A 26588-nucleotide genomic window follows, 5' to 3' on the forward strand; every position below is an offset into this window, starting at 1 on the left:
CCTTAATGGCTCTAAGAACCAACAAATTAATTAATCCTAAACTCCTCACGTCGGGCTCATTCTGTTGGACCAATTTTATAGGCAGAGGAGTAAGTGGGAATCTGGCTTTGAATCCTGTGACGAATGATGCAACAGCCAAGCTGGAGAAACAGCCTTAGAAGCTCTGAATCCCCATCCCCTATCAAATGCCTATAAAGAACCCTAGATCATCCTCTGTCAAATTATTTATAGGTGACAAGAAATATTTCTAATTATATCCATTCACAGCCACAGTCAGTGAATATTGTGCAAAGAGATTGCCAAAAACTGTTTTGCCAAGTAGGTTCGCAGCTAGGACAGCTGAGGTGGCTGCTGTGTTTGCAGAATAGTCTGTATAAAAGTGGAGCTGAGATGCCTCTGTCCCATCCTTCCTCAAAATTCTTCAAGGTATGTATATATGGAAGAACACTTAGTTTGACATTCCTGCTGATAGTGATTTTTCATTTAAAGGAGATCTGTTATTTCCCAAATTTTAATTTTTCTTTCCAACATTCTTAAGGATGACACTGTACACAATATAGTTATTAGTATTTTGTGATTAAATGGGGGGAAAAAAGAATCCCGCATTCTCTTTATTTTTTCTTTCAACAGTAGTTGTCTGCTTTGAGCCCGCCACCTTCTTCATCTGATAGCACAAGAGGTAAGAATAATTTATTATTACACTCTAAAGAACAAAGGAATCTCTATATTGCTACATCTTAATAAGCTACCATTTTATTTCCTAGTTTAGTGTTGGGAGTAGGATATCAGGGGCAGCTGTTCTTTAAAAATGACTTCTCATAAAATTTAGGCTTTTCAGGCCACTTAAAACTTAATGAAACTTCTCTTTCACATGTTGTTAGAACTTCAGAAAGAATGCAACCATCATATGTAATATTTAATGTGAACTACTACTCCAACTTTATCCATAAGGATACATCAGAGAGACTGCATGATAAAAATCAAGATGTGTTTACCTGGAAGTTGATATCTCTAGGTGCCAATCCAGGCTTTCACTGATTCTATTTGTCTGGATCAAGCCAGTTAGCCTGTATGTATCTCGAAATACAGTGTGTTACAGTGGAATCAACAACAAACCTGGATTTAGCAGAATAGGACTCATGTCTCAGCACCCCCACTTATCACCCATCTCTGTGACACTGAATGACCCTTAACCTTTCCAGGCCTTAGTTTCTTCATCAGTAAAATGAGGAGGCTGGATTTTATTGACTGCTAAGGTCTATCCAGCTCTTGCCAACTGTGATCGAAGTCAGTGGTTATCAAGGACTCCTGCACAGAATCAAAACATTTAATGGAACCCTGCTAACTGTGCATGTGGAGACATGTACTTCTGGTATTATATTAAGGGTATACATCATGAAAACCTATTCTACACTTAAAAATTATTTTAAATGAGTTTATATTTAATACAGCATCTATATTCATTTAGAAAAGAACAGAAAACACTGTTCATGTGGAAATGTTGCTTCTTCAAACTTGCGGCAATGATCACTGTGTGGGTGGATTCAAGGACCCCCTGCAACAACCTGAGGCTCTGTGGGGGCTTGATCCACAAGTTGAGAAATAACTAATCTATAATAAGACAGGGGATGGGAAGGGTAGCAATCGCCTTTCTGTGTTTCCTGGATACACTGCATTATAATCTCCACATGGTAGGGTGTTGTTAATTCAAAGCTGCCTGGTGTAAAAACAAACACAGAAACAAAATATGATGTAGTATAATAACATTTCTCCTTCAAAGAAAAAAAACCTGACATTAAATGTTCCAATATATATCCCCTGAAAATACGTCTAAATTTCATAGTGTCATCAGGACACTTTTACAGATAAGGCTGATTTTGGAAATAGACTGTGTGGTAAATTCCACAGCCAACATTTTAAGTTGAGGGGAAGTTTAGTGCTGATGACAAAAGGTCAAGACTCTTTCTGGAAAGCCTACAAAAGGTGGTGGCTACCACTGTTGTTGCCGCCATCATTGCTGTCATTATCATTGGCAACCAAGACACTGCTTTCCACAACTATCACCTCTTCTGCTCCACAGAGGTCACCTTCTTTTATTCTGGCCACTCACCCTGTTCTTGCCATCAGGACAACAGGACTTATTTTATTTTCTCATAATTAGTTTATCAGTTTTTTTAAGTTCATTTTGGCTTGAAACTTTATACTGGCTATCCATTTCAGAAAAAGTATTTAGAAGACTGGTATTTTTAAAAGGAGAAGAAGAAATAGATTATAAACCTAAAACACAAGATTCAGATTTTTAAAATCCATTATGCTGAAATCCAACTAAAAACAAAGAGAAATACAGTTTAAAAAATACAATCACTATAAAATTTTATTAAAAATGAAGATGTCTTTTCTCTCAGAATCTTTTAAAGTTGTTTTTGCTTTAGATAATATTTCTGGCTTTAAAACAATTTAAAAACTAATAAAAGAGATCTGAATTTTTACTTAGCGAAAATTATATGTTGAATATTCAGCTTTCATTGTAGTTATTTTTTCCTTTACTTACCTAATACCTGTCAGTGAACTTGATGTTTATTTGTAATTATTAGATCTGGACTTATGTCCTGAAAGAACAGATGTACCTGTCCACATTCAATTTTAGTAAAGCTGACATCCAATTTTAGTAATTTGGGATGGGAGGAAAATTTGCCTAAATACCTGTATTTGAATTTTTAAGACAGGTTCATTTATATTATAAAGCCACTGGAAACAGTTATTGTCCATATCTTTGTATCATCACAATGTTAAGTGGGGGGGTTGGAAATAGGAAAGAAATGCAACAAGAAAAAATTCTGAACATACTTGGAGCATCACAAATGTTGCTGATAGAATACTGATTCCTCCACATTTCTCAACTAAGGTTTACAACACAGAATATGGAACTGAGGCTTAAAGTATCACAAAAATTAAGCTACCAACATAGTGCTTTCAAATCAGTGAGCTGATCTCTCAGCTCCTTGACATGGTACACAGGAGTGGTCCCTAAAGGCAGAGGTGAGGAAACTAGCATGGGATATTAAGCACATTAACATGAAATCATCAGAACAATTCTCCACCCCAGCCCTGAATCATCTTTTGGCTCTGTTTCTTCCTCTAGGTACACCTAGTCCAGAACTGCCATCAATAACCTGCAGCCATGAGTTCCGACTCAGAGATGGCCATTTTTGGGGAGGCTGCTCCTTTCCTCCGAAAGTCTGAAAAGGAGCGAATTGAAGCTCAGAACAAGCCTTTTGATGCCAAGACATCAGTCTTTGTGGCGGACCCGAAGGAGTCCTATGTGAAAGCAACAGTGCAGAGCAGGGAAGGGGGGAAGGTGACAGCCAAGACCGAAGCTGGAGCTGTGAGTAGAACATCTGGAGCTGATTAGACTCTGCCTCATTTTGGGTTAAGTTAGATGATACTGACGGTTTTTTTTTTTTTTTTTGACCTGGCCTTTTCTAGTCCTTATTTGATACTGGCTCCTTCTTTTCTTAACAGACTGTAACTGTGAAAGAAGACCAAGTCTTCGCCATGAACCCTCCCAAATATGACAAGATCGAGGACATGGCCATGATGACTCACCTGCATGAGCCTGCTGTGCTGTACAACCTCAAAGAGCGCTACGCAGCCTGGATGATCTATGTGAGCACCCTATCGGCATTATTTCTCACTCACTTTATGTTCTAACCATGTTAGCCAAAATAAGGGCTTTAAATAAATTTGGCTATTGCACTGTTCTCTTATGACCAATCATTTGGCTAATGTTGTAAATTCTGATATGTTTTTAAATGTACATGTGGAAAGCCATTTACTTAACTGAATTAGTTGAAAAACTGAAGCATTTGGTGCAGTAGCAATGATGGAGGGAGGCAACAAATGAATGAAACTTGATGAGAACTAACACAGTACTTGGGTCCCTCTCTGTTTGCCCTTAAAGCAGTATTTCCAAGGTAAGTTAATTAAGGTGATTGCTGACCAAGCAACCCTGTCCTTCCCCACAGACCTACTCGGGCCTCTTCTGTGTCACTGTCAACCCCTACAAGTGGCTGCCGGTGTATAACCCCGAGGTGGTGGGTGCCTACCGAGGCAAAAAGCGCCAGGAGGCCCCGCCCCACATCTTCTCCATCTCTGACAACGCCTATCAGTTCATGCTGACTGGTGAGCGAGAATTACAATTTCCATAGCCATTTGTAAAATATTTGTATACTGTTATGAGAAAAAACATAGGGCTAGTATTCTGAGAATAAATGTTCAGCACAAACATGATAATAGAAATCATAAAATTAGGAAAATATATTTAGGATAAAATGCATGAGTTCCAAACAGAAAAAATTTTCCTTAGATTCCTATGCTAAGCACTAGTTTCAAAAATAGAGGACATTTTGCTTAGATTTCTATGCTAAAACCCAAAATTAACTAATGGTAGTTCCGCCTCAAAATTAATTATATTTAGGCATCAACTCTGCATTTTAATTATAGCTAATACATAATGTCTCCTAAGAAGTAAGTTCTGATATCTCTCAGTGACAAGTTATCACAAGCACAGTATGAAACTTTGAACTGTACATTAACAACATGACATAATTTTGAACTACAAACCAGATGACTGAATGGGACACAAAATTGTTATTAATCTGATATTGATAGATTATTCTCATGGATAAAATGGTAAAATGATGCATTACATAGTCCATACATTAGAAAGATAATGGGATTATTAATTAGCACATCTTTGATACTTATTTTTAGAAAAACCTTATGAGAAGCAAAGCACAAATTCATATAGCTATTTTGCAAATGGGGAGTTTTAAAAGACAATTCTGAGTTTTAAGTACTGTGTTAACCTATGTGTTAAGTGTGTTTTTCTTAATATTATCTTTGTTTTCTCTTTCACAGATCGTGAAAACCAGTCAATCCTAATTACGTATGTAGATTTCATTACTTTCTTTCTGTTGAGTTTTGATCATTGTAGTGGCTGCTGCTACTTTAGATTCTGACCTTTTCTGCTGTTTGAACTTGATAGTGGAGAATCTGGTGCAGGGAAGACTGTGAACACAAAGCGTGTCATCCAGTACTTTGCAACAATTGCAATTACTGGCGAGAAGAAAAAAGAGGAACCTGCCTCTGCTGGCAAAATGCAGGTGTGTATGATATTCATCTAAGGACAGAATAACATATTTTTAAATCTAACCACATGCCAATCAACAGCAGACTGTATGAAGAAAATGTAGTACGTATATACCATGGAATACTATGCAGCCTTAAACAAGAACAAAATCATATCCTTTGCAGCAACATGTACACAGCTGGAGGCCATTGTCCTAAGTGAATTAACACAGGAACAGAAAACCAAATATAGCATGTTCTCTTATAAGTGGGAGCTAGACGTTGAGCATGCATGGGTATAAAGATGGGANTGTCCTAAGTGAATTAACACAGGAACAGAAAACCAAATATAGCATGTTCTCTTATAAGTGGGAGCTAGACGTTGAGCATGCATGGGTATAAAGATGGGAACAACAGACACAGGAGACTACTAGATGGGGAAGGAGAGGAGGGAGGCAAAGGCCAAAAAACTACCTACTGGATACTGTCTATGTTCATTACCTGGGTGACAGGATCATCCATACCCCAAATCTCAGTGTCATGCAATATGCCCATGTAACAAACCTGCACATGTATCCCCTCAATCGAAAATAAGAGTTAATATTTTTTCTAATTGACCGTGGTGCTTCAAAATCATAGCAACCAATTGCAAGGGATGGCAGAATTTAGAAAATAACTCTTCGAAGGGCTTGTGAGAATGAGCCGAATAGGGCAACGTATTGGCAAGTAGAATGGGCAAAACTTCTCACAATCATTTTTTTTTTTTAAGAAATGTTCTGGGCCTGGGAAATACAGAACTCAAGACCACGTCACTGGAGTGTCCCACTCCCCTTCCCAATTTATCTTCCTTTTAACTCATTTTGGAAAGCTTTACCCTAAGTTACAGAATACTGTGCAGGGGCAATGGGGAAGGGAAAGAGGTCAATGGGAAATTATTTACTGCAAACTTTTTTCTTTATCTGTCTTATCCATTTCTCTTAAGGGGACCCTTGAAGATCAAATCATCAGTGCCAACCCCCTACTCGAAGCCTTCGGCAATGCCAAGACTGTTAGGAATGACAACTCCTCTCGCTTTGTAAGTCTCTTGATCTTCACTGTCATGTGAGGATCAGCACTGCCACTTCTGTGTATATGGTGTCAATATTTTTTCCATCTGCTTGGTCGACAGCTAAAGAAATAGTTGCGACTTTTAATATGTACAATAATCTCTCCTTTTGTTTTTTAAGGGTAAATTCATCAGGATCCATTTTGGTGCCACCGGCAAACTGGCTTCTGCAGATATTGAAACATGTAAGTTAATAAATATTAGTGATTGAGAATCTTTTTCTTTGGGGTACATATTGGAAAATCTTGTACTTATTAATGTTGTGTGAAATTTTCAAACACTTGATTTTTCACTGTGGCCTCTTCTTTTAAGTGAGCTTCATCTGACTTTCCAGATCTGCTAGAGAAGTCCCGAGTTACTTTCCAGCTAAAGGCTGAAAGAAGCTACCACATATTTTATCAAATCATGTCCAATAAGAAACCAGAGCTTATTGGTAAGACACATCTTTATTTCTACCAAAGAAGAATAACAGCCGTTCTAAGAAGCCCCTCTGAAATGTTTCTGAGGACCAAAGTCACACTGTCTATTATTGTTCTTTTCCATGTGTTCAGAAATGCTTCTCATCACCACCAACCCATATGACTTTGCCTTTGTCAGCCAAGGTGAAGTTACTGTGCCCAGCATTGATGACCAGGAAGAGCTGATGGCCACAGACGTAAGTAATAGGTACAAAGTAGGAAAAGGCAAATTCATTTTCCGGTATACAACACTATCCTCTATTAGGGTAGATAGCAGTGGCAGGAAAAACTATTAATAGGTATACAACCCTTTGGGCTTTCTTACTCCTGGAAACAGATCCTGCTACATTTGTTAAAAAGCTTTCACTCCTTGTAATAAATGTTGGATCTTTAGTATTCCTTAGCTAGTAGGCTCCTTTTATTCTATCTTACTAGTCATTTTTTGTTGATATTTATGCTCGAATATTGATGTTTCTTTGTTATTTTATGCCAGAGCCCACATCCAAGAATCTGGGAAGGAACTACAATATTATTACAGCTAAACATGGAACTCCCATGATTCTTCCACAGTCACATGTAAACATAAACCTTGTTTTGAATAAACCTCTGCAGGTTAATGATATACCCCTTTCTACCCCCAGGCAGCATTAGAAGAAGTGGGTTATCTACTTCAAAATTTTGGGGACTCCATAAGCCTTTATATTTGTTTTTGAAACTATACACCCTTTCCCCACCATCACCTCTTTTTTAAGGATTATTACTTTTTGGTTTACTTTATGTATAAACTCTCTCTCTCTCTGTCTGTCTCTCTCTCTCTCTCTCTTTTTTTCATGTTTTCTTTTGATTTCTGAATAATCTTCTTTATTTTTAACTTTAGTATCAGTGGGACTATCCCAATACTCCCATGTTAGGATAGAAAGTGCTTGTAAAAATGCTTTTTCTTGTAAAATATTATTTTCAAGAAGTCAATAATTTATTTGTGTGGCTTTATCTTATAAATATCAGCTTGTACTCTCTATAACTTATTATTATCTTTGTATGTCCAACAGGATAGGGAGCTAAGAAACACACCCTAGTCTGGGAGGTTAAAAAAATGTAGCAGTCTTACTCTAGGACCTCTGTAATAATGTCTAGTTTCTGTAAATAGGTAGAGTTAGTGAGCTGGAAGTGGAAGGCAATAATCTAGGGAAAGAGTCTTAGGTAAGAATGGTAAATAAACATATCTTCCTCTGCCTGCTCTGATTCCTGCCCCCATTTATAAGCCTTTTCAAAGTCTATGTGGGCAACTCAAAAGGTAATCAAAATTCAATAGAGAAAAAAGACACAGAACTATTACACTAAGGTGAAATTCCTTGTTTTCACAAATGTCTCTTCTCTGAATGAGAAATAAATGACTAGGTAAAGTTTACTATCCCAGGCATCTGATGATCAGCTGAGCTGTGGTTTGCTATCAGAGAGGCATGTGGAGAAATACAGCCACTGCTGTTCTCCTCATACCCTCTTTCCAACTTCATCCCTCATGCCCTTTAGGGTGGGAAGGTAGACTGTGATTATGTATTTGGACAGGACAAACAGGAGAAGGAGGAGCAACAGAGAGACTTATGAGACTGGAGAAAAGAAACAAAAATAGCCAAGAGACCATGAGGAGCATGTGCCTGAGAAGCAAAGCAGGGCTGAGGTAGAGAAAAGGGGAAAGCACTGGTCTTGGCTTCAAAACTCATGGCTCTGAGTCCTGGTTCAGTGAGGGTGGACATGTCACATCATACGATGTGACCAAATGGACTCATGATTCAAAGGGAAAGACTGAAGCAAACCTCTTGGCGTTGCCATATGGATCAAAGAGGTGAAGTTTATGAGTACCATTTGAAAATGGCAAAGTGCTAGTCAAATATAGGCATGGCATTATTAGAACAAAGTGGGAGACAGGCCTGGTGTTCTGAGGGAGTCTTCCATGGTGCTAACAGGGAGTAAATTCAACTCTTTTGACAGAGTGCTGTGGACATCCTGGGTTTCACTGCTGATGAAAAGGTGGCCATTTACAAGCTCACTGGAGCTGTGATGCATTACGGGAACATGAAATTCAAGCAAAAGCAAAGGGAAGAGCAGGCGGAGCCAGACGGCACGGAAGGTACCACTTTCTATTGGTATCTTCCACTTGACAGAACTGACATAGTGAGCTTTTCAGAGTCAGGAACCATGTTTTCACTTTCTCTGACCTATCTCGTGAAGGGCAAAAGTATTACGGGAAGAAAATTACACACTGCCTAATGTTTTACATTATTGAGCAGATTTGTGATTTCTGCTCATGTTCCATTCTTCATTGGCTTTTCGTAAGCTAATATTCGCTATTCGACTAAAACATTTTTTATTTCAGTGAATAATCTGTGTGCTCACATCCACTGAAAGAAACAGATCTAAATTTTTCTGTCACTACTCCTCTAGGTTAGGATTTCTCAAATTTACTATCTGTGGTCTACTTTTGCCACATGTTAAATATCACAGAAAGCATTGATTCCCCAACCTTCAATTTATCATCACGAGAACTGACTAAAATTAGCCCAAGTGGTGACAATACTTTTGAGGCAATATGAACAAATAAATAGGTTTCATGATATTTGCACATATTACTCTTTAAGTAGAACATTTTTTCTTTGTCATCATCATTTACATTTTAAATTATGTAAGCCATGGTCAGTTTCACCATTCTCACCTTGTTCACACAGTTGCTGATAAAGCTGCTTATCTGACAAGTCTGAACTCTGCTGACCTGCTGAAAGCCCTCTGCTATCCCAGAGTCAAGGTCGGCAATGAGTTTGTCACCAAAGGCCAGACTGTGCAACAGGTAAACATGACTTAAACTCTGATCTATTTGAACCACGGGTGACTCAAGAATTCATAATTGTTTTCAATTTAAAAAACTAAACTATCACTCCTATTGAAGGTGTACAATGCGGTAGGCGCTCTGGCCAAAGCCATCTACGAGAAGATGTTCCTGTGGATGGTCACCCGCATCAATCAGCAGCTGGACACCAAGCAGCCCAGGCAGTACTTCATCGGGGTCTTGGACATTGCTGGCTTTGAGATCTTTGATGTGAGTAGTGAACTGACAGAAAATTGGCAAGTACAAATCCCCAGTCATTTTATCAATCTTGTTAGAGCATACAAAATCATTTTTACAAAATGTACTTTACAAAATGTACAAATGTAATTCCTACTGAAAAGAGTCTTTGAAAAGATATGAAAAGTAAATAGATACAAATAGGAAAAAAGAAAATTCTATTCTTTTGAGTCTAAAAGTCTCAAAAATTGATCCATGAGAGGTTAAAATGGTCAAAATCTATCTGGATCCTAGCAGATGAGCATAAAAACACCTTTTAAAAATTACTCTAAGGGAATATTTAAGAGTCCTCATTTAACAGTATTTTGCCTAGTATGCACGACCTCATGTGGTTACTTGGAAAACAAAGTATTCAAAGAATCGATTCTACTTTGTTTAGAATTATAACAAAACAATCTGAAGGTTTATAATTTAATAAACCAAAATGCCTTGAATTCAGGAGAAAATACTAATAGATGCTGTGTAGATAGAATATTTAAGTTATGAGTAATTTCCTATATTTATCTTGTTATGTAGTTCAACAGCCTGGAGCAGCTGTGCATCAACTTCACCAATGAGAAACTGCAACAGTTTTTCAACCACCACATGTTCGTGCTGGAGCAGGAGGAGTACAAGAAAGAAGGCATCGAGTGGGAGTTCATTGACTTCGGGATGGACCTGGCTGCCTGCATCGAGCTCATCGAGAAGGTTCATACGGCTTTTCTAGCTTTCAAAACAAGAAAAACAAATTACTTGCCTCCCTATGCTTAATCACACTCCCCGTTCTCATAGAACAAGCAGTGCTGTTTCATGACATGCTTGTATATTCTGATTGGTTGTCAGGTATGTCCCAAATGATCTGTTATTAACAAGTAAAGTAGAGCAGTTTATAAAAAAAAATGATTATCATTCACACACTCATGGATTCACATTTATCCCTCTAAAAGCTTCCTTCTCTCTCACTTTTATTCCTACATGATTTCATGCATATGGAAGAAAGGGAGGAAATTACAGCTAATCCCCTGCAGTGTGTAATTAACCCTGGTGTACCCATGACAGTGTATTGTGCATGAGTCGTCATCCCTCATGTGTAACAAGGCAGGCTATGTCAAGATGTCTTAAAGACTGGAAGGTTAGCCCTTCAACTGTTGCAGTCATCAAGTCTTCCTTCATTCACAATAACTACTGAATAAATACCAAATCTCTGTGTCACTCACCTAGAAAATGGGCCCTGAATTCCCCATTATCAAGAGGGTAGAACAATAGTTACATCAGATCTAGATATGTTAACACTCATCAAGAAATCGTTAAACACTTCCAAAAGTATATCGGGAGCTTGTTGTGTACTTACTGTTATCAATGAAGTGTATGTGTGAACCCTACCCTAAGCAGAGGGAAAGGAAGAGCAAATGTAATTTTCACCCAGGAATACTTAAAATACTCAGGTTAAAATTCAAAAAAATATGAAAGATAAGAGTTTAAAAGCAGATTAGGTCTGTACCATTTGGGGAAAAGATATGTAAATTTGGTGATATAATATCTCTACTACTCATGAAAACTTGATGGTCCTCAGAAAAGGCATTTATTTTATTCTCTAGTATTTCAGTTTCTGTATCACCAAAATAGTCTTAGGTATACAATTTATGAATTTGTTAAATCATCAGTGTTGAATCTTCTTTCAGTGTTTCATATCAAATACAATGAGAAAAAAAGCCAAACTGTTTGAAAGGAAAACCAAATTACTATCATTTAACGCCACAGCGGTGGAGAATAAAGGTTAAAGTACAGAGTTCTAATGATACATCATAAGATGGACTTTTCTCCTAGAAATGGATCATTTTTAGTCCTTACACATAATCTCTCTTCCCTTCATACTTTTATCACCTCTGGATTTGAGGTAAAGGAAGTTATATTGTCAGTAGGAAAGAAAGTAGTCAGATATATACATTTATGGAATAAAGAATTCAATTTTGAAATGATGTTTTCAGAATTTGATTTTATAAACTGAACATAAAGTGTGCCAAATGGTTCAGATGTATTTTTTTTAACTGAGTCTTTCTAGCAAGCATATTTCCCGTATGTTCTGGGTACATAATGTTTGTTTCAGATGTCATGCCTATTTAATTTATCATTTAAAGTCTTCTTTTGAAACTGTATTTTCAGTTTTCCATCAGCTCCATGGAGCATAACTTTTTGAGGGATTCATTATTATCATCCCTTTTTTCCTGTTCTTAGCCCATGGGCATCTTCTCCATCCTGGAAGAGGAGTGCATGTTCCCCAAGGCAACAGACACCTCCTTCAAGAACAAGCTGTATGAACAACATCTTGGGAAGTCCAACAACTTCCAGAAGCCCAAGCCTGTCAAAGGCAAGCCTGAGGCCCACTTCTCGCTGGTGCACTACGCCGGCACCGTGGACTACAACATTGCCGGCTGGCTTGATAAGAACAAGGACCCCCTGAACGAGACTGTGGTCGGGCTGTACCAGAAGTCTGCAATGAAGACTCTGGCTTACCTCTTTTCTGGGGCAGCAGCAGCAGAAGCCGGTAATTTTCAGTAAACGTAATCTTTTACCTAAGGTATAAAACATAACCAGAGGTCGGGCACAGTGGCTCATGCCTATAATCCCAGCATTTTGGGAGGCCGAGGCAGGTTGGATTACCTGAGGTCAGGAATTCAAGACCAGCCTGGTCAACATGGTGAAACCTCGTCTCTACTAAAAATACAAAAACTAGCTGGGTGTGGTGGTAGGCACCTACAATCCCAGATACTTGGGAGGCTGAGGGAGGAAACTCGCTTGAACCTGGAAGGTGGAGGCTATAGTGAGCCGAGATCACGCCACTGCACTCCAGCCTAGGCAATCAAGAGTGAAACTCTGTGTCAAAAACAAATGAACCAACAAAACCATAACCAGAGAAAGCCTGTCCTATGACTGCTTTCTTTTTCCCCTCAGAGGCTGGTGGCGGTGGAAAGAAAGGTGGCAAGAAGAAGGGTTCTTCTTTCCAGACCGTGTCTGCTCTCTTCAGGGTACAAACTTCATTTTCTTTGTCTAATTAGATTTAGGATATTAAATGTACTTTACTGTGTGGGGAAAAAATCTTCCAAGGATTTTAGAACTGGATGTGACTCAAAGAGAGAGTTCGGCTGGTAGCGGTAAAACTGAGTTTTAGGGAGTTTGAACACAGTTTGGAAGAGTTTCCTCACTATTCAGAAGACACACGAGTCAGGCGAGATGAAAATGATTTGCAGAAGTCAGTATCAAATGGTGAAATTCAATCTGGGACCTGAGAATGAGGTCATTTAACACTTAAAAGACTCTACTGGGATAGGACTAAGTATACTAAGACTTGCTTGAGGCTGTGGGAGCCTCCAGGTGATTTAGGTACTTAAGGCTATATTGGTATAGAACCGAAATGAGTATATTTTGAAAGCTGAAGATAGAACAGTGGTGAGAATTGGAGCCTGAGTCAAAAGAAGAAAATAAGAAACTAGATGTGATAATAAATAGCACTTAAAAAAAAATTCACGGCTGAGCATAGTGGCTCATGCCTATAATCCCAGCACTTTGGAAGGCTGAGGTCAGCACATCACTTGAGGCCAGGAGTTCGAGACTAGCCTGGCCAACATAGTGAAATCCTGTCTCTATCAAAAATACAACACTTAGCCGGGTATGGTGGTTTGTGCCTGTAATCCCAGCTACTTGGGAGGCTGAGGTAGGAGAACTGCTTGAACCTGGAGGCAGAGGTTGCAATGAGCCAATGCACTGCTGCACTCCAGCCTGGGCAACAGAGCAACACTCTGTCTCAGAAAAAAAAAAAAGAAAAAAGTGGGAGATTTAGAGGAAGGCATTGATTAGTAGTAAAATCAGACCATGTATCTAGGCAAAAAGAGAATGGGTAGAGTATTTGCATATATTTAGAATGTCATAGTGAATTTAAAACATATGCTAGGAAATTCAACAGCAGTGAACAGCCACTTCAACAGCTAGAAGAAAATTATGTTTCTAATGCACAAAAACAGAAAACAGGAGGACATATTGGGAATGCAGAAATTCCAGAGCTAATGCTTTGAAAGTTTATATCTGGATACTTTTCATTAGAATTAAACCAATGTCACAGATCACAATAATTATAAATATGAATGTACAAAATAGTACATTTTTTAAACTATAACCTCACATGGTTCCACAGGAGAATTTGAATAAGCTGATGACCAACTTGAGGAGCACTCACCCCCACTTTGTGCGGTGCATCATCCCCAATGAAACTAAAACTCCTGGTAAGACATTTCTGATATCCAGACAAGCTCCAGTGTATCTGTGATAGACCATGAAGCATGTCATGTGGATTCATTCTTTTAGGTGCCATGGAGCATGAACTTGTCCTGCACCAGCTGAGGTGTAACGGTGTGCTGGAAGGCATCCGCATCTGTAGGAAAGGATTCCCAAGCAGAATCCTTTATGCAGACTTCAAACAGAGGTTTGTGTCTTACTATTTTTCCTCTTCAATGTCTTAGTCTACATCAACATCACTATATAACCCAAACATTTTAAAATTTTTCCTTGAAAAATGACATGAAGTATTTGAAAATTGGTCATAAAAGAAAGGCTTCTATTATCATAAGTTTTTCGTCATATCTTCCCGTTTTACATAAAGCACTGTTTGACTTTTTAAATGGCATTTTGTTCACAAAAACTTAATCTATCATCTTTTCAATGATAGTTACCAAATGTTCTACCCTTTTTTTCAGTGAAGAAAAACCACATTTTTATGTTCTTTTTATTCTGACAGATATAAGGTTCTAAATGCGAGTGCTATCCCAGATGGTCAGTTCATTGACAGCAAGAAGGCTTCTGAGAAACTTCTAGGGTCTATTGACATTGACCACACTCAATACAAATTCGGTCATACCAAGGTACCACCAGTCCAAATTTCTATCTGTCATAATTTTATCACTTTTAGACTCTCTCATGAGTGGAAATAACATATTTAACTTGTTCTTTCATAAGGTTTTCTTTAAAGCTGGCCTTTTGGGAGCTCTAGAGGAAATGCGAGATGAAAAGCTAGCTCAACTCATCACGCGCACTCAAGCCATGTGCAGAGGGTTCCTGATGAGAGTGGAGTTCAGGAAGATGATGGAGAGGAGGTGAGAGGCCATATACAAGTCTTCTTTCTCCACACTTCCATAAATGAATCCACTGCAGTCATAACTTTTGTTGAGTGATACTCATTTTCCACATTATTCTCCATTTGCATCTTTTTTTCTTTTCCTACAGAGAGTCCATCTTCTGCATTCAGTACAACATACGTGCATTCATGAATGTGAAGCACTGGCCCTGGATGAAGCTGTATTTCAAGATCAAGCCACTCCTCAAGAGTGCAGAAACAGAGAAGGAGATGGCCAACATGAAGGAAGAGTTTGAGAAGAGCAAAGAGGAGCTGGCGAAGTCAGAGGCAAAAAGGAAAGAACTAGAAGAAAAGATGGTGACTCTGATGCAAGAGAAAAATGACTTACAACTCCAAGTTCAAGCCGTAAGTATTATACATTGGATAGTTCAGCCACATCTTATTATCCAGTCACTATGTGTGTGGATGCTGCAAACGTTCATATGTGCATTCATGCATAGTTTGGTCATCAGGGAGCAAAATCATAAAAATATTCCTACACATTTTCCTTTCTTTATGGAACTTTCTCTCAGATCAGATTATTCTTTCTTTAGTGTACTTTTGTACATAAAATAGAAGGTATGTTGTTTTTACCAGGGCAGAGAAATGGCTACATTAATCCCCTCTTAAATGTGAGAATACTGAGTACTACAATGAATAAATGACTTTTCCAAAGTTGCAAAGGTTAGTAAGTGGCAGATTTTTGCCAAAAGACTAGGTTTCCTGATTTGACCTTCCACATGTGAATATCTGAAGGAAATTTGTTATTATACTTGATCAGTAGATGACAAGGTTACCATTTTGTCCACTTCATTTTAAAAGTTAGCAACTGGTATACATGTTGACCAAACTGGTAGTTACTGAAGTTTCCACCTTTTAATAAATTATTATGTGCTTGTAGATAGAGCTCAAACAAATGAAAATGCTTAATTTCTCCCTTTAGGAAGCAGATGCCTTGGCTGATGCAGAGGAAAGGTGTGATCAGTTGATTAAAACCAAAATCCAACTTGAGGCCAAAATTAAAGAGGCGACTGAGAGAGCTGAGGATGAGGAAGAGATCAATGCTGAGCTGACAGCCAAGAAGAGGAAACTGGAGGATGAATGTTCAGAGCTCAAGAAAGACATTGATGACCTTGAGCTGACACTGGCCAAGGTTGAGAAGGAGAAACATGCCACAGAGAACAAGGTACAAATCATAATCCATTTAAGAATATTTATAAGTACCTTGATACCAAAATATTTTAATTAAAAATTTAATCTTAAGATTACTGAATATGAAAAATACCACTGTCATCATTATGTCATCTCTTTAGTCTTCACCACCTCAATCTACTTACTTTGACTTTTACCACATATTTTTTCAGCCATATAGGCCTGGGTTAGCTTCTGGTTTTCATTTTCCATCTCAGGCTGACATAATTCTAAGACACTACAGTATCATGTCTTTCATCAAGATAATAGGTTGTCATTGACATTCCTATCACCTGTTCAAATCTAAAGGTGAAAAACCTCACAGAAGAGATGGCAGGCCTGGACGAAAACATTGCAAAGCTGACCAAGGAGAAGAAGGCTCTACAGGAGGCCCACCAGCAGACCTTGGATGACCTGCAGGTGGAGGAGGACAAAGTCAACACCCTGACCAAAGCGAAAACCAAGCTGGAACAGCAAGTGGATGATGTAAGTGTGAAAAAGAAAATGTTTTCCCTTGCAATGAAATAAACAATTGTGACATGAAACCAGCACTGATGCTCATAAGCCTTTAACGCTTGGTCTGTAAATAAAGTTCTTGTGCTATTTGTTCTAGCTTTAATTTTTTTTCTTATGACTCTTTGAAGGCTACTGGCATAGGGTTCAGTACTTAAGAGCTTAAATAAATAAAATGCATTATAAATTTAGCTTGAAGGATCTCTGGAACAAGAAAAGAAACTTCGCATGGACTTAGAAAGAGCCAAGAGGAAATTGGAGGGTGACCTAAAATTGGCCCAAGAATCCACAATGGATATAGAAAATGACAAACAGCAACTTGATGAGAAACTCAAAAAGTAAGTATGGTATAATTCAGCTATAACCTGCTTGTTGAATGTCATTGCGAATGAAACATATGCTAAAAAGATCTCCAAAACATTACATCATGACATATGGGAAAAAAATGACATCTTTGACCTCTTTACTTAATTAAAATAATACATTATTAACCTATAAAACATTGTACTACTCACTCCTTCAACACTAGCAGTATCAAAAAGTTGGATTATACATAGAAAAGAAGACTGATAAGAGAACTGATTATAAGCCTATGTGTTGTTCTTCTAATAGGAAAGAGTTTGAAATGAGCAATCTGCAAAGCAAGATTGAAGATGAACAGGCCCTTGCAATGCAGCTACAGAAGAAGATCAAAGAGTTACAGGTAAGTTATAACCTCCACCTTTTCTGGGCATTACAGGAAACAAAATTGGCATAAATTCACTTTAATGTTGACATGTCACACCCAGGCCCGCACTGAGGAGCTGGAGGAAGAAATTGAAGCAGAGCGTGCCTCCCGGGCCAAAGCAGAGAAGCAGCGCTCTGACCTCTCTCGGGAGCTGGAGGAGATCAGTGAGAGGCTGGAAGAAGCCGGTGGGGCCACTTCAGCCCAGATTGAGATGAACAAGAAGCGGGAGGCTGAGTTCCAGAAAATGCGCAGGGACCTGGAAGAGGCCACCCTACAGCATGAAGCCACAGCAGCCACGCTGAGGAAGAAGCACGCAGATAGTGTGGCCGAGCTTGGGGAGCAGATTGACAACCTGCAGCGGGTGAAGCAGAAGCTGGAGAAGGAGAAGAGTGAGCTGAAGATGGAGATCGATGACCTTGCTAGTAACATGGAGACTGTCTCCAAAGCCAAGGTCTTCATTAACTTGTGCCCTTTTCTTTATTTGCAACAATTCAAAATGACCAAGTTTATATATGACTATTTTTAGCCAAATTACACAAACGTTAGATGTTATCTGAAGCTTAAAATTACTCCTAGTACACATTATTGTACTGAATCACTTATGGTCTCATATCCTCTTTGTAGAAAACACTTTAACCTCTGATACTATTACCATGAAAAAAATATAATTACACAAAAGGTTTATCTAAAAACCATACTCTAGATGATGCAGAATTTAAATGACATTCATGCTTTCCAAGAGAATATAATTTGACAATCATGTATTCATTAATTTAGCCAAATTAAATGCCTGTACTACTTTATAGCCACCATGCAAGATTGACAGAAAAGTGAATAAACATCAGCCTCTTTCCACAGGTAGTTACAGCTCTCTAAATCCTAGCCTCTGAAATAGAAATGTATTGTCTCTTCCTATTTTGTACTTCTCACTCCAGGCAAACTTCGAGAAAATGTGCCGCACCCTAGAGGACCAGCTTAGTGAAATAAAAACAAAGGAAGAGGAACAACAACGCTTAATAAATGAGTTGTCAGCCCAGAAGGCACGTTTACACACAGAATCAGGTCAGTAAATAAATTGCATCAGCCTTTGGAGAGGTGACAAAAAACGGGCTTTTACCTATCAAATACAAGTAATTTCCCCAGCTATGTACATTCATTTATCATGTCTTACTTACTCCTCCATCTTTTTATTATAAGACAGTAAAATGCAATGATTCTAAGCTACACTTGGGGAAAAAAATAAGCTCCCTGGGCTCAGGAGATTTTTGTTGCCTCAGCATTACCCAAAAGGTCTCTAATTCTAAAATATCAAAGAAAACTCATACATTTTTAAAAAGCAAGAAATAACCTTCTCAATAGCACTGAAAATCTTGAGAGTTTTTTTCATCATATGAAATAAGAGGGTTACAATGTTATTCCATTCTTTAAATGATTGTTTACCTAGACAACAGAACTAAATCATTTGTCTTCCACAGGTGAGTTTTCACGACAGCTAGATGAAAAAGATGCTATGGTTTCTCAGCTATCCCGAGGCAAACAAGCATTTACACAACAGATTGAAGAATTAAAGAGGCAGCTAGAAGAGGAGACTAAGGTGAGAATTCTCCAGCTGCTTTCAATCACTTGAACTGTGCAACATAACACATTATTGAACTTTGCGTAGAGAATGTCAATGATCAGAAGATAAACTTGTATTACATACTTTTTGGTTGGTCTAGGCCAAGAGCGCTCTGGCTCATGCCCTGCAGTCAGCCCGCCATGACTGTGACCTGCTGCGGGAACAGTATGAGGAGGAACAGGAAGCCAAGGCTGAGCTGCAGAGGGCAATGTCTAAGGCCAACACTGAGGTTGCCCAGTGGAGGACCAAATACGAGACGGACGCCATCCAGCGCACAGAGGAGCTGGAGGAGGCTAAGTATGGGCTTTTAGTGCCATGGGGGAGGAAGAAATAACAGTAAAGACTGAAGGAAAAGTAGAGAAAGAGAATATTCCAGGCCTGGGGACAGATGAAAGACTTCAGCTTATTTTATTACAGGGTGGCGGATTCCACCATATTCTTTTTCTTAAAGCCCAGGGTACACCCACTGGAGAATGGAATGAGACCAGATCCCTCCGCACATTCTGGTCCAGAAGCATCTTAAATTTCTTTCCACCAAGATGGATTATTAATTATCAGCATATTCTTTATGAAGTAAATAGATTTAGTATCTTTTAATAGAAGGAAAAATTAAGACACTGAGACTATCTGATAAATTATTATGAGTATTACAATGAACAATAATCAGATTTTCCTTACCCGGAGTATTGAATGTTTAGAGTACGGCTGTCATACGCTGTCATTATTTCAACTAACAATCTGTATCAATGGATGCATTTTCCTAATTACACCTACTGTTTGTGGACTACAACTCATGAAATTTGCACGTTTACACACAGAAGGAAAAAAAGCATTATATTCCTAGTGTGGAAACCCTTTATAAATTTGATTTATCTCAATAGTTTTTAGAATTAAACAGAATGAAAGAGTTTTTAGCAAGCATTTGCAGAGGGAGTTCTAGATAAGAATGTGGGCTGGGAAAGGTCATGAATTGTATAGGTTGGTGAACAAAGCAGTAGATAAGACTTTGGAGGAAATTTGGGAAGTACAATAATGTAGTAATTTATTATCAGAGGCCACCAAATCCAGAAAGTTACTGATTCATTGTATAACCTTGAATATGTCACTCAGGGCTGCAGTTTCCTCATTCACAAAGTAAAGAGGACCATACTAGAAAATGCTTAAAGATTCTACTCAATGCTAACATTCCTTTGTGATATGTTTCCTGTTCATGGTTGCCATTTCTTCCTCAAGGTAAATAAAACTCAGCCCTTTTCCACAAGCAGTTATAGATCTCTAAATCCCAGCCTTCAAAAGAGGAATGTACTGTCTCTTCCTGTTTTCCACTTCTCAATCCAGGCAAACTTCAAGAAAATGTGCCATACCATAGAGGACCAGCTTAGTGAAATAAAAACAGAGAAAGAGGAGCAAATTTTCACATCGCTCACTCAGCTCTAGTGCTTACTTATACACACACACACGCACGCGCGCACACACACACACACACACACACACACACATACACACAAGTGCTTCATAAATATGTCTGGCAATACCTGAGATGGATAAAGACAAGAACTCAACAGGGAAAACAGAATTCTAAGAGAGTGGAAATGTTTAGAAAAGTTCAATAACTTGTGGACAACTCTTGGGGAAATATGCTTTCCTAGTTAGCAGCTTTATAAAAGTCACTCTGGTGACTCTGAGTCTGTTCTTGGTCACTCATATTGACCCAATTTTCAGGAAGAAGCTGGCCCAGCGTCTGCAAGATGCAGAAGAACATGTAGAATCTGTGAATTCCAAATGTGCTTCTCTTGAAAAGACAAAGCAGAGGCTACAGAATGAAGTAGAGGACCTCATGATTGATGTGGAACGATCTAATGCTGCCTGCATAGCTCTCGATAAGAAGCAAAGAAACTTTGACAAGGTGGTCCATAGTACCAGCTCCCTGGGGGGAAACTGACATCACTCTTGGTTTCAAAGGCTTACTATCTATCTACCTCCAGGTTCTGGCAGAATGGAAACAGAAGTATGAGGAAACTCAGGCTGAACTTGAGGCCTCCCAGAAGGAGTCTCGTTCTCTTAGCACTGAACTGTTCAAGGTGAAGAATGCCTACGAGGAATCCCTGGATCATCTTGAAACTCTAAAGCGAGAGAATAAGAACTTACAACGTGAGTCACTGTAATCATTCTATTCCAAAAATGATAGGGAGATGTCTTTTCAGTCTTCCTTTCTGCTCAGCTGAAATTTGGTACTTTATTATTACAGAGGAGATTTCTGACCTGACAGAGCAAATTGCAGAGGGTGGAAAGCATATCCATGAACTGGAGAAAGTAAAGAAACAAATTGAGCATGAGAAGAGTGAACTACAGGCTTCCCTCGAGGAAGCAGAGGTACATTTTTTCATTTGCTCAGCTATGCATTATAAACAAATTGAAAATTAATAGCAACTGAGATCTCTATCATATTGTAAAATCTTTAGGGGATAACACATGTAATTCAGTGAAAAATACTGAATTGTACCTTGAGGATGCAGAGCTAATAGGCTAAATTAAGACATATAAAAGTTTGTAGATTTTTAACGCCTTCTTGGAGAAATCATCATAATGTGAAAGCAATAAAAAGTTCTTTAGGTAACCTAAATAAACGTTGCTTTTATTAAGGCATCTCTTGAGCATGAAGAGGGCAAAATTCTTCGCGTTCAACTGGAGCTAAATCAGGTGAAATCTGAGATTGACCGAAAAATTGCTGAAAAAGATGAAGAAATCGATCAGCTGAAGAGGAACCATCTCAGAGTTGTGGAGTCAATGCAAAGTACACTGGATGCTGAGATCAGGAGCAGAAATGATGCTCTGAGGATCAAGAAAAAAATGGAGGGAGACCTCAATGAAATGGAAATCCAGCTGAACCATGCCAACCGCCAGGCTGCTGAGGCAATACGGAATTTTAGAAACACACAAGGAATACTAAAGGTATACTGGGTTAAAGACACAGTCTCGTACAGTCTCAGTGCCATTGCGTAACTCAAATTTTAATGTCTTACAAGGACTACATGTCATAAATCACCTAAGTAACATGATCATCAGTTCAAAATTGTATGCACACAACTGAAAAAGAGCTTAATTCTAGAAGGCCCAGGACAGAGTTTGCTTGGTTATCTACAGAGAAGCACTGTGGTGAGGGGTACGGAGATGGGGGAAGGGATGAGAGAGTTTGGCTACGTGACACTGCTTAAATCACTTCATTAATCTGGGCTTCATTTACTTAATATGTAAAATAACACCACTGGACTAGTTGAAGTCTAAGGATACTTTCCTGATCCAAAATTTTATAAAGCTAGCCATGGTATTTTTAAATGATTCAGGATCTACAATAATAAAACAACATGTTCTTTTTAGTAGAACTGCAACCCTCAGCTACAAAGAATTTACTATTAAAGGTACTTGCAGATTGTTTCTCTCTAATCATACTCTAAGTCATTAAGATCAAAGTGTGTACATGACCACACATTTGCATTTGCTTTAAGTGGAGCATGAGTAAGAGGCTTTTTGTCTTTCTGTGTAGGACACTCAGCTACATTTGGATGATGCCATCAGAGGCCAAGATGACCTTAAGGAACAACTGGCAATGGTTGAGCGCAGAGCTAACCTGATGCAGGCTGAAGTTGAAGAGCTCAGGGCATCCCTGGAACAGACTGAGAGGAGCAGGAAAATGGCAGAGCAAGAGCTTCTGGATGCCTGTGAGCGTGTGCAACTTCTGCACACTCAGGTGAGGCTCAAGATCATGGTTTGGCAAATGTACTCTCTGAAGCTGAAGACAATTTCAAAAGATAAGCTTATTTATAAAGTAAAAAGTAATCTTGGCAGGCATCCCTTCCTGGAGTTCTAGAAAATGTACAGGGTGCTGTAAGTATTTATTGGGACCTAGCTGGTTCAAAAGTATATTTATGGGCTGGCATAATCATGTTGATTTGAAATAATCTGGAATTCTAGAAACTTTTATTTAAAAAACACAGAAGACATATACAAATAACCATACACAACATTTGTAGCTGTCTTGTCTTATGCAATTCTAAGCTACAAAAAGATAAGCAAATAAAACTGAGGAGAAAGACAATTAGCCATTAAATAGTTCTTATGTATCACATATGCACATAATGCTAACCTCCTGCGATACAAAGGGAAGCTCTTTACTTCAAATTCATGGAGACCACTATTAATACTAGTTAGCATTTGTTGTATATAGTGAATTTGTTAAATAAATGGTGGTATATCCTCACAATGGCTAATATGTAACCACTGTAGTATGCATTTATTGCCATGTGAAGATGTTTACATTTTAGTAGGTAAAAAAAGCAACTTAAAGATAACATAGGATGTGTGATCTTTTTGCCCATATAAACATGTAGGAAACATCCAGAAGGATAAATAAAAGTTTATCCTTTCTCTCTGGTGAGAGCGCAATAATTATTTTTGTCTCTTGTCTCCTAATTTGTATGTTCTATTTTTTATAATAAATGTCTGTTACTGTATACTTCTGTATACTGTAAAGTTGCACTATATAGCCACAACCATTATAGAAGGGTTAAAATCACATACTTTATATAATTTTAAAATCAAATTAATATGCAGCATTTTTCTTACTCATTAACAGTGTCTGAAGTTGACTATTTCAAATACTGTCAACTTGGCAAAAACAGAAGTGATTCTTGGTTCATTTTTATCCCACAGGACTACCATTTATGCATTTATAATATGGAGCCAACCGATATGAATTTATAGCTAAAAAGTAATGATTCATTTTAAATGAGCTGGGTGGTGCTGCATGGTACAGCACTTTGAGTTTTGGGGGTTGTGTTTTATGTTTACAAATAGCAATTGATAATAGTTGAATATGTTTGAAATCAGAAATTAACTTTTACCTGGAATAATTTAGAAGCTTGATTAACAGAGATATAGACAGAAAGGAGAAAAGGCATAAACTTAGAATTATCTCTAATTTGATGTTTATTCTAAACATTTCTTATGGTCAATAATTTATGCCTGTGTACACTAGTTGAAATGACAATGTGAATGGTTATAATTAAATGTGCTTCTCTTCTCTTTTATTAATTTGAAACAGAACACTAGCCTGATCAACACCAAGAAGAAGCTGGAAACAGACATTTCCCAAATGCAAGGAGAGATGGAGGACATTGTCCAGGAAGCCCGCAATGCAGAAGAGAAGGCCAAGAAGGCCATCACTGATGTAAGCAAGATAAGCATTTGTCTTACTGACACATGCATGCTGCCTGCTATAATTAGAATTCATTATTTTCTGGATTTATTTTGCTAATTAGGCTGCCATGATGGCTGAGGAGCTGAAGAAGGAGCAGGACACCAGCGCCCACCTGGAGCGAATGAAGAAGAACATGGAGCAGACAGTGAAGGACCTACAGCACCGTCTAGATGAGGCTGAGCAGCTGGCTCTGAAGGGTGGGAAGAAGCAGATCCAGAAACTGGAGGCCAGGGTGGGTCTCCACCACTTCATCTAATTCCTAGCCTGCTCATGTGACCAGTTACAGCCAAATGGGTAAACGTCTTTGTTCTCTTCCAGGTGAGAGAGCTTGAAAATGAGGTGGAAAGTGAACAGAAGCGCAATGTTGAGGCCGTCAAGGGTCTTCGCAAACATGAGAGAAGAGTGAAGGAACTCACTTACCAGGTGACCAGTGTTTTCCTATCTTCCAGGCCTACAGCTTTCAAGGAAATAATGAGTTGTTTTAAAATAATGGCACCATCTACTTGCTCCCTCTTTCAGACTGAGGAGGACCGAAAGAATGTTCTCAGGCTGCAGGACCTGGTGGACAAACTGCAAACCAAAGTCAAAGCTTACAAGAGACAAGCTGAAGAGGCTGTGAGTATCTCCACAGTAGAAATGAAAGGTTCACAAGCAGATCCAGGTTTTCTGGGGCCTAAAGTTTATAGAATTTAGGGGGCTTTCTTTATATTGGGAATACATTATTAGGTATGAACATGAATATTTAGAATGAGAAAAATGAACCATAAATTACTGGAGCCTTAGAGATTTGAGTTTATATCTTCTGAGACCTCTTTAAAGTTTGTTTTTTAGAAACAAGATTGAATTCAGACCGCTGCTACTTTGTTCTCCCTGTTACCATTGCAGCCTCTTCAGTTTGCCAGAAACAGAGTCAAGTCAGAGAGATTTGAGGAGGGTCAGAAGCACATTCATTTACATAGACGAGTTTGTAGGATGCCTTGCTCTCAAATAACTATGTTACTAAATAACAGCCCTTTTCTTTCTTCCTTTCTTTCTTTCTTTTTTATTTTTTTTAGATGGAGTTTCGCTTTTGTTGCCCAGGCTGGAGTGCAATGGTGCGATCTCGGCTCACTGCAACCTTCGCCTCACGGGTTCAAGAGGTTCTCCTGCCTTAGCCTCCTGAGTAGCTGGAATTACAGGCATCCACCATGCCTGGCTAATTTTAGTAGAAACGGGGTTTCACCATGTTGGCCTGGCTGGTCTTGAACTCCTGACCTCAGGTGATCCACCCGCCTCGACTTCCCAGAGTGCTGGGATTACAGGTGTGGGCCATCGTGTCCAGCCAACAGAGCCTTTTTATTTCTCATTTATGAGGCAAATCCTGTAACAATCAGAAAATGTCCAATTTTCTTGTTATCTCAAATGCATTTCTGTTTTCAGGAGGAACAATCCAATGTCAACCTTGCCAAGTTCCGCAAGCTCCAGCACGAGCTGGAGGAGGCCGAGGAGCGGGCTGACATTGCTGAGTCCCAGGTCAACAAGCTGAGAGTGAAGAGCCGGGAGGTTCACACTAAAGTCATAAGTGAAGAGTAATTCATTCTGATGAAAGAAAACGTGATCAAAGAAATGCACAAAATGTGAAGTTCTTTGTCACTGTCCTGTATATCAAGGAAATAAAATCTTCAGATAATTTTACATCTAAAAATACATTTGTCTCTTAATTATAAGCTCTATAGTGCTATTGGAACTAATTTCTTTATTCAACATTTGTGAAGCTCCTGCTATGTGCAATCAAGACAATAACAAAAGTGAATGTGGGAAGTGAACCCGACTTTAACAGGTGAATGAAATAACGTGCTCTGAGGAGACACAAAGGTGATGAATGCACTCTCAATTCCATTCAATCAATTTTACTGAGTACCAAGTACATGTCTGCTACAGAAAGGAACACCAAGGATATGACAGTCATCTCTGTCTTTGAGGAGCTCAATTCAGTGTGGAAGACGCCAATTCAAACAGATACATACTCTGGCATAAGTTTGAAAAACAAGTGTGGCAATAACATAGAGTAAGCTGCTAACCTTGGGAATCCAGGAAGGCTTCTCAGAGGAGACTATGAGCTAGTTCCTAAAAGATGAGTAGACAGTTATCAGGTGAAAGATTAAAAAAAAATATATGGTCATTCTAAGAAAAGAAAACGAGCATGAGATTTCAGCACGGTTTTAGCACAGGCTTCATGAGCAAAGGGTAGCAGATAAGTCCAGATATGAAAGTTAAGGCCTGACTTAACTTATATGCCTCATATATAGTGCTAACAAGGACACATATCAAACTGGTCCAATTTCTTGA

General features: G+C 38.6%; 1 protein-coding gene across 2 annotated transcripts; it reads left to right on the plus strand.

Moving 5' to 3' along the window:
- Positions 1–402: 402 nt before the first annotated feature.
- Positions 403–25946, plus strand: MYH4 (myosin heavy chain 4). Of its 2 annotated transcripts, none has more exons than XM_037739582.1 (40): positions 403–426; positions 634–679; positions 3143–3385; positions 3523–3666; positions 4026–4182; positions 4921–4948; positions 5048–5165; positions 6113–6205; positions 6357–6420; positions 6570–6668; positions 6787–6890; positions 8683–8821; positions 9417–9535; positions 9635–9784; positions 10328–10498; positions 12026–12335; positions 12743–12816; positions 13980–14067; positions 14150–14267; positions 14580–14703; positions 14798–14934; positions 15065–15320; positions 15898–16140; positions 16455–16631; positions 16851–16996; positions 17271–17361; positions 17447–17836; positions 18321–18447; positions 18861–18979; positions 19104–19300; positions 20726–20909; positions 20989–21154; positions 21252–21376; positions 21647–21955; positions 22548–22751; positions 24105–24230; positions 24322–24492; positions 24579–24683; positions 24780–24875; positions 25680–25832. In XM_037739582.1, the coding sequence occupies exons 3-40, from the start codon at positions 3182–3184 to the stop codon at positions 25830–25832; spliced, it is 5826 nt and encodes a 1941-aa protein (XP_037595510.1). In that variant the 5' UTR covers positions 403–426; positions 634–679; positions 3143–3181. The 2 variants fall into 2 exon arrangements, with proteins under 2 accessions (XP_037595510.1, XP_017386909.1); XM_017531420.2 differs by having other exon boundaries at positions 404–426; positions 631–679; positions 25680–25946.
- The last annotated feature ends 642 nt before the right edge of the window (positions 25947–26588 follow it).

Source organism: Cebus imitator, unplaced genomic scaffold (genome assembly GCF_001604975.1).
Source record: "Cebus imitator isolate Cc_AM_T3 unplaced genomic scaffold, Cebus_imitator-1.0 Scaffold72, whole genome shotgun sequence".
Classification (NCBI taxonomy): Eukaryota; Metazoa; Chordata; class Mammalia; order Primates; family Cebidae; genus Cebus; species Cebus imitator.

Excerpts from the sequence above, each read along its gene's own strand:
- MYH4 (XM_037739582.1), top strand. The coding sequence starts at position 3,182 with ATGAGTTCCGACTCAGAGATGGCCATTTTTGGGGAGGCTGCTCCTTTC. Across the intron at positions 17,362-17,446 it reads AGAAGATCAAAGAGTTACAG|GCCCGCACTGAGGAGCTGGA; the intron begins GTAAGTTATAAC and ends TGTCACACCCAG. Across the intron at positions 21,377-21,646 it reads CTTCCCTCGAGGAAGCAGAG|GCATCTCTTGAGCATGAAGA; the intron begins GTACATTTTTTC and ends GCTTTTATTAAG.